The 8,928-nt window shown below is 41.2% G+C and overlaps 1 protein-coding gene across 4 annotated transcripts in view; it reads right to left on the bottom strand.

Annotated features, from left to right (window-relative positions):
* Nucleotides 1-1,482: 1,482 nt before the first annotated feature.
* Nucleotides 1,483-8,928, bottom strand: part of POPDC1 (popeye domain cAMP effector 1) — a 339,238-nt gene continuing 331,792 nt past the window's right edge. For 3 of the 4 annotated variants that reach the window (XM_078648445.1, XM_078648444.1, XM_078648446.1), the window contains one exon: nt 1,483-2,005. In XM_078648445.1, the coding sequence (XP_078504571.1) occupies nt 1,890-2,005 (116 nt within the window). In that variant the 3' untranslated portion in view covers nt 1,483-1,889. The remainder of the gene's footprint in view (nt 2,006-8,928) is intronic. The other variant, XM_078648448.1, reaches the window with a different exon arrangement.

The raw sequence follows: 8,928 nt of genomic DNA, 5'->3' as shown, positions 1-8,928 counted from the left end.
TTTAGGCATGCGTAAAATATTGGTGTTTTTACGAACATTGTTAATTGACTTTGTTGATTATGTAAACTTTATGCTATTGATTTTATTCAAATAAACAACATACGTTAATAATAATAATATAGACAAAGTGGGTTCTAAGAATGACAAATATTGAACGATCGGTCAATAGCACTTGAAGAAGAATGTATGAGGGTATTCCGCATGCATTTAGGACGCATGCGTTCTGAATGCAGGGGCATGTTATCAAGGACCGGTGTTAAAATGATGGGCTTGATAATACGTCCTTGTTAATTCCTGTAGAAGCCCATGTTAACACAAGAACATGGGCTTCTATGGGAATTAACAAGGGCGTATTATCAAGCCCATTATCGCCGTTTTATCGGCAGTTTCCTGCCGATAAAACGGCGATAATTTAACACTGGTCCTTGATAATATGCCCCGCAGTCTTTTGTACGAACGAGTCTTCAGGACGCATTTGTTCAGCACGCAAGTCAATTTAACGACTTGCCTTAGGGGCCTGCTGGATGTTTGGATAGTTTAATTTACTATTCCAATTCCAGTCTGTGCAATAGTAGGAATGATGTTGGGCCTTAAAGCCAACACCATTCCACCAATGCGCCCCACTAAAAGCAAGTAGTTGCATCCACGGCCCGTGGCGGGAGTTGCGGTGGGGCAGAGAGGCGGGGCGAGGGAGGGGCAGGGTGGGAGGTGCTAAAAATCGGCATATGAATAATTGGTGGTAAGTAAACAATTTAATTAATAAAACGAATTTCGTAGCGTGCCCTGCAGCGCGCTACGAAATTCGTTTTATTAATTACATTGTTTACTTACCTCCAATTATCCACATTCTGGTTTTTGGCACCCCCACCCTTCCCCTGCCCCGCCCCGCCTCTCTGCCCCGCCTCTCTGCCCCACCGCAACTCCCTCCATGTGCCACGGTTGAATAGTTGTTACGACTTCCATGCTGAACAAATGCATTCTAATGCCGTGTTTGTTCTATTGCCAGCGCTGTGTTGGCGCAGCGTGATTACGGCATCGTCAAAAAGGACGTTTCCCCTTCAAAAGACTTGCCTGATAAGAATCACAAATGCTAAATTTAGCGCAAGTTTAAGCATATGTGTGTATTTCGTGCAGGCCAATTTGTATAAGAACGAATACTTTCGTTACAAAAGGTTCAATATGCAAAATAAAAAGATTGCTTTCCTTCAAGGTGATATTATGTTCTGTGGGTTCAGTGTGCCCTTCAAATAGCAGCGTCCATTTTGGGCATTTCATGCTTCGTTGGTGTCAATTTGTGCACCTTGGAGTCAAGGTCCGGGCAAAGTTTTCCTATTCAAGTGTTAGCTCACAACGGCTCCCAGTCTGTTTTAATTTGCTCCCCATTAAAAGGCATTTAAATGAACACATGTTAAATTAATGAGATACACGCTGCTCTCTATTCTCATAATTGAAATCATGTATAAAATGATCCACTAGATATAGTAAATATCAATGAACATGAGTGTTTTATTGTGCAACGAAAGTTCAAATTGTGAAAAATATAATCGCAATGAAACAATCTCAGACTTTAAATATGTTCTCGGATTAGGACTCCAGACACATTTAGTTTATACACATAGAACCCACCGACGTGTAATTGAAACGATTTTTAAATATATTTTACAAAAAACGCTGTGCATTTAAAAAAAAAAACACTCCAGTGTCTTATTATGATTTTCTCATGTCTAAAAATAAAAAATGAACATACTTGACAAAAAGTGCATGCAGCTATTGCCAAAGGGTTGTTTGCAAAATTGTTAAAATGTATGTTAATAATAGTTTCAATCATTTGATGGTGAAAATCTTTTTAAATTCTGGAAGCCTTCCTTCTAGGCAAAACATCTGTTTGCTCAATGTAGTCCTTTAAATTCCAGCGTGTCATCAGATACTGGTTCAAAGACGTCATCTTCTGTGCCCTCTTGTATTGGTTTCATCTTTGTTGATGTCCTCAGGTAGGGGGAGTGACCTGCCAAAATGTACATAAAGAGGAATAAGTAAAAACGTATGCAAAGAAGTCTTTGTACTGCCTGTGAATTTGACCCTTTGTATGGTATGGTTAAATTACTGTATATGTAAAAGGAGTATAAAAAATGCTTTACCAGTTTTTACAAAAGCATAATTTGCCAAATACTCCAATGCATGTGACCGTGAATGTGTTGACACCGGACAGGAAATGAAAAGCACATTAAAGGCAATGATTCAAAATCAGCATAGTAGAACATGTCATGGCATGTATGGTGAGCTAGCGTAAAACTGCAGTGCGTTTTGTGTAGAAGAAATTTGCAACAACTCATGAGTTTTAAGTTGTGATGACGTATGGAACACCCACAAAAAGGAATAAACAAGTAGAGACAAAGCATTGGCAAGAGAAGGGTGCCTTGTTCAGAAGGCTGGAAGAGAAAGCCCAAACAGAGGCACCTACAAGCTTTAGATTCTTATCCCAATCGTGAGTCAAGCTATGAGGACTTCTTCAGTTTCTGGAATTACTGCCAGCAAATCTAACGGCAGGTAAAAGCTGCAGGCAAACCTATCTAAAGCATCAATGAAAGAAAAGTTGGTGCACCAGAAACCATTGCCAGAACCCTGTTTACGGATTGCCTCCTTCTACTTAGAAGGGTGTGGTGCATATTTAAAATACTGTCACATGCCCTTCACATCCAACAAGTGGATATACTCAAGCCAAGGCAGCATCATAGACGTATCTTCTAGATCTGGGATGCTAAAATTGCAAATCAAGAAAAGATGGTGGTTTAATGGGATATGGGGGCGAAGACCAATTAGTTGGCACACTAGGTATTTGTGTTTGTATAAGTTGTGTGAATGCATCTACAATAAATACCCTGTGTGAAATGTGCTGGTTCACCTACTACTCTTTTCACCAAATACCACTAGTGACGGTTTCACTGTGCCCATATCTTCTCTAGGTGTATTTTGTATCTCTTGTTATTACACTTTCCTTTAGAAACCCTGCTACATCAGACACACATATATATCCACTTAAAACACAATCCCCCCACCCCTTCAAATAGACACTGCCCAAAAATCATCTGCCACTCCCCCATGCATTCTCCTTCTATCTGTCCTCGAATACCATTTTCACATCTGTATTGAGGATTGCCCCACAGGCAGGCACTTAAGTTCTTATTCTGTCTAAACTCATTTGCCAATTTCCAAAGTTCACCAGAGGGATATATCGCTCCAAAGCTTTACATTTTTTTTAATATACATTTTTTATTGAGCAGAGCATCATGGACATTAATATAACAACCTTTTCAGGATCTTTGCAAACAAAACCCCTTGAACAAAACATACAAATCCAAAAAATCAAGCCAGTCTTGACAAGCCCAAAAGTACATGAAAACAATATATAGACATAAGCCCGGAAATGGTACAGCGGGTAAATGATACAAATACACGATTAAAACAGATCACTATCATGGTTTGGCCTGCAACGCTCTCCCCACTTACATTTATCTCCCCATATGATAGGAGAAAATACAAAATAAATCTCCTGGCTTCGTAAAGTGCTGAAGTGTTAAAGTGCAACCGGTAACCTGGCATGTAACCGTCCTCGTCTTCAAGAGTATCTAAATATTTCCAGGTCACAATAAACTTTTTTGTTGCCCCCACCCGCTTTGCATAAGCTTCTTCAAATGTCCGGGAACGCATCATTTTAATTAACCATCTCTCATATGTAGGTAATTCGGCCGACCTCCAATTTTGAAGAACTAAGGAGCGAGCCGCGAGAGAAGAAATAGCTAAAAAGGTCTCCTCTGATTTTGACAGGTTTGTACCCGTACTCATTATACTTAAAAGGGCAGCCTCTGCCATTGGATCCAGCGACTTCTGGAATGCCCCACTTATGGCCTCAAAGATCCTGCCTCAGAATACCCCTAGCTTTGAACATGTGAAAAATATATGTAACCATCCCCCTTCGCCTATGCCAGACAGCGAAAACATCTATTCTCCACCTCTGGATATTTCTTGTTGAGAGCTTTGGGAGTAAAATATGTCATCCATTGGGACAAAAAGGCCATTCTTTTAAAATTGGTGGCTCTTAGAGCCTTATTACCTAACGGGGATAAGGCCTGCCACCTCTGACTAGAAAAAGTACATTGAGTTTCCCGGTTACTCTTTCCAGATATTTCTCAACCAACGGAGACTCTTTTTGGGTACGCAACAGCTAGTACCAGTTGTCCACCCCTCTAACCTTTCCTCGAAATAGAGTGGATGCCAGTTTAGTAGAAGCACTGCAGGACAAAAGATTATATCTATTTCAAAAATATACAATTTGTAAATATTAAAACGAAACAGGCTTATTTCGATCACCGCATCTGTCCAGTACCTCTTGCCAGATAATCACTCTTTCCTGAGTTAAAAACACCCCAGTTCTTCCAGACCACCCTCCTTCCAAAAACTAAGATGGCTAGAGTGAATTTGAAAGCCCAAACTTTTACACTCGCTTAATTTCAAAAAGTGAAACCCAGAAAAGCCAATTTGCTTAAAAAACCCCGTGATCTCTTAGACAATTCCAGGAGAGTTTTATATCTGGTCCTTTTGGGGAGTTTTGAGGTTTTGAGGAAAGTCGGGATCTGCGAGCCTGCTTCTTGTACCATTCTATCTAGAAAAAAGTTATCTAATGACCCTTTAGAGGACAATAAACACACTATTAAGTCCAGAATTGCGGATTCATAGTATGTTCGAGTATGTGGTAGTGCTATCCCACCTTGATTAATGTCAAGCTGTAGCACAGAGAATCTAACTCTAGGAGCCTTCTTACTCCATACGAACGACCTGAACATGGATTCAAGCTCTTTAAAGTAACTGTTTAAAGTAACTGTTGTTAATTTTAATTGGTATATTAATAAACAAAAAAATTAATAGGGGAAGTATGGACATCTTTAAAAGGGCAACCCGACCGATCAACGTTAGCGGCAAACGTGACCAGTTGTCCAATAGAGTCGTAATTTTTCCACGCGTAGCCTCATAATTTAGTTTGTATAACTGCCCATACTGATGTGTAACAAAGATCCCTAGATACCGTATAGGATCTGACTTAAAGGCCTGTTGTTTCAAATTTGCCGGGAGAAAGTCTGTATCGGTGTTCAACATTAAAATCTCTGTTTTATTTTGATTAATTTTATAACCCCCAATTAGTTCAAATTGACTAAATTCGGTTAAAACCTGATTGAAATTTTGGCTTTCGGGGCTAAGATATAAAATAATGTCATCATCAAACAACTTTAATTTAGCCATGACCTGGATCGGGGCATTGATTGCTAAATTTCCCCGAATTTTAATAGCCAGAGGTTCAATAAAAAAAGTAAATAATAAGGGAGACAGCGGACACCCTTGTCTGGTCCTGCGGTTTATATTTACAGGACCAACTTGGCTAGGATTTATCACCAACTGAGCCTGAGCCCCCGATAGATGTACCTGGGCATGTTTATGACCAAATACAGAACACAGAACCTACCTAGACCATAAAACAGGGCATCCCAGCTAACCAGGTCGAACGCCATTTCGGCGTGGACCATCATAATGCATGCAGGCGTCTTACTAACGCTAAAAAAAAGCACCTGAATCAAGAACCCAGTGTTAGAAGACATCGACCTCCCGCCAACGAACCCCGACTGGTCTCTGTGAATCACTTCCTGGGCTAGAGGTGAAAGCGCATTGCCCAAGTCTTCATCAAAATCTTATAATCAGCATTGAGAAGACTGATTGGTCTGTATAAATTAACATCTTTAGGGTTCTTCCCTTTTTTCACAAAACTGACAACAATAGCCCTTTTAAAAGCAGAGGGAACAGCGCCTCCAGCTTTTACATAATTAAATAGCTTTGTCAGAAAAGGGATCAACTCCTTAGCAAAAACGTTATAAAATTCTATAGGCAGTCCATCGGCTCCAGCAATTGACTTTAGGACTGCCAAAAACTCTGCAGATGATATATCTCTTTGAACCTGGTCTACAAGGGTATTAGATAGCCTCTGGAGTTCTACCCCTTCAAAGTAGTTATGTATTGCATCCTGGCTAACCCTATAATTGGTAGTGTAAAGCTGTTGATAGTGTTCCGCAAAAACACCGGCGATCCCCTCCCTATTGGTCCCTACTAATCTGGTCTTTGGATCCAAAACCTCTGTAATTAGGGCAGCTTCCTGTCACGTCTTAGCAGAACCGGCTAGCAGCTTACCCACCATCTGGCTCTCCTCGTAAACACGCTGTTGATAGGTCTGTGAGCTATTGATTTCTTCAGTTATGAAGTAGTCCCTAAGCTCATTCTTGGCTTTTTCCAGCTGGCCCCATAAAGGAATTTCTCAGGCTTAAAGCATTTTTGACAGCTTGCTGTAATTCAGCTATTTTCATACGTCGAGATTTAGACTGTATCGCCGAAAAGGCAATCATTTGTCCGCAAACAGCTGCCTTAAATCCACCCCATACTGAAAATAGTTCAGCCGTCCCCACATTTGTTTTTAAAAAATTGAGTATCCACTCTCTTAATCCTTCTACCCATTGAGGATCCTGGAGAAGGAGGCAATCCATCTGCCACCGGGATCTCGTCCTCCTCCCACCCTCTAATTTTATTTCCACCCTGACATAAGAGTGGTCCGAAAATGCATTCGCTCCAATTTCTGCTTCTACAAGATTTAGGGACCGTGAAGTTAAAAATAAATCTATACCTGAAGCAGTCTGAAATTGGCGAGAGAACCAGGTGAAATCCTGAGTTTGTCGATTGACTTTACACCAAGAGTTGATCAACTGAAGATCATGAATTAAAGCCTCAAAGACTCTTTTAGTCTTTGGCTTCAGTTGTTTCTTATTTTTATTTGAGGTGTCTTCTCTCAGATCTTGGATATAATTAAAATCCCCTTCTAGAATAATCTGACAAGGGACCCCTCTAATGTAAGGTTGATAATACTTAGGGATCATCCATTATTGCACCATAATAGTTAATGAAATTCAGTATACTCTCATTTATCCTCACCATACCTGATAACAACCTTCCTTGAGGATCCCTCTGGACTTGGACAAATTCCCAAGCCATGCTTCTACAGAAATAAATAGCTACCCCTGTCATTGCCACCCTAGCTAAGGCAAAAAAAGCTTTAGAGAATGTCCAAGAGATAAAAAGCCTTGGTGAGTTTGTTTTTAGATGGGTTTCTTGCAAAAAGAGGACTTGGGGCGTAAAAGTGGCCACCCATCTAATAAGCCCTCCGTATTTTTGTCAATTTAACATACCATTCACATTTACCGACATGATCCGACAAATTCTAGCCATATTCGTGTTTCAAGTAATTCCAAGGACCATTTTGATTCAAACCCCTTTACATTCATCTAAGTCCTGTTTGCAACTGCTCTTTTTACTGCCATATACCCACACCCACCCCTTTGACCCTGTGACTCCCCACCCTTCCAAAGAAATGTGCTAAACCTCGCTAACCACATCTCTTCCCCCCTACTACACTATGCGGTGCCCTGGACCTGAACCCCGGGTGACCTACCCCTGCACAGCAATGGAGTTTTAAAAGATCAAATTAACCACAGATTAATTTTAAAGATCTCTTTCAATATTTCCTGTGCTTCTTCTTTGCTTGAGAACATATGGAATTTTCCTCTCACAAGCACCCTGAGCTTCGATTGCTGGGCAATAGAAGCCTGCGCCCCTTAAGCATTGAATAGATACAAGAGTTTCACAAACCTTTTACGCCTGCACGCGGCTGCCACAGACATATCTGAAAACATCCAGCATTTAGATCCCTCATTGATAAAAAACTGTCTGTGCTGTATTGCCTTTGCCAACATTTTCTCTTTCACGCGGTAATCTGCAAAGTTAGTCAAGATAGTACGTGGAAACTTGAGATTAGGTAGGGAATGAGCTTGAACACGGTGTGCCTTTGTTAGTGTTAAGTCTCCGGTAAACTCAGGTAGCACCTTTTGTTTAATAAGTAATTCAGCCCATTGAAGAGTATTGGCTCCCTCGCTTTCTTCAGGTACCCCGACAATCCGAAGATTCGAACGCCGGGATTGGTTCTCCAATTCCTCAAGTTTATTCTTAAGAGCTATTTTGACTTTTGTTGCTAAGTTTACTTTCAGGAGCATGGAGTTCATCTGATCCTCTAGCAAGGCAATCCTCGATTCAGCTTCTTGCATTCTTACAGGGAAGCCGGCCACTGCCTCCTCAATTTTCCCAAGCCGATGATGTAAGGCCGCTATCTCATTCTCCTGGGGTTTCTTCATATCTTTAATCTCATCCAAAATTAGATTAAGCATGGTCTATATTTCAAACTGAACCAAACAAAAACAACAGTTTAAGTGACAATTGGTGAAGGTATTTACAAGGTTTCAAAGAATATTTTCCAGGACAAGCGACCATTATGGAATAAACCTGTACAGAGTATTAGCTGACTCTCGCCCACTTCGTCAAACAGTGCTCTCCAGCAGATTAACGACTCTGTCCTTGAACACAGCCTCGCCTCAGGCACTGCGCCCAACCAGCTCCGGATGCCCAAGGCAGCGTGGGTCCCACTCCAGACCCCTGCCAAACAGGCTCTGTCATCACCACCTTCAGACAAACCGGCCGTGTAGAAAGCAGAGGCCGTCATAAACACCAAAATGTCATGCCAGCTGAGAAGAACAAGAGCAAGAAAAATAGCTGGCAAAACCTCTGCTTGCTGCGGCACGTTCGCCCAGGTATGCCGGTACTCCATTGCCGAAGGTGGGGAAGCGGTCACCTGTGGCTTTGCGGAGCGTGGTTCTCCGAAGCCATCCCCCTCCCACATATTCTTGACAAAATACAAATAGCAAACTTGGAGGGGTAAAAAAGTACAAAAAGAAGAATGCACTTATTAGGTATGTCAAAAGGCAGCTTTGAAAAACCTGAAAGTGCAAA

Source organism: Lissotriton helveticus, chromosome 6 (genome assembly GCF_964261635.1).
Source record: "Lissotriton helveticus chromosome 6, aLisHel1.1, whole genome shotgun sequence".
Classification (NCBI taxonomy): domain Eukaryota; kingdom Metazoa; phylum Chordata; class Amphibia; order Caudata; family Salamandridae; genus Lissotriton; species Lissotriton helveticus.
This window is presented reverse-complemented; position numbering and strand designations above follow the sequence as displayed.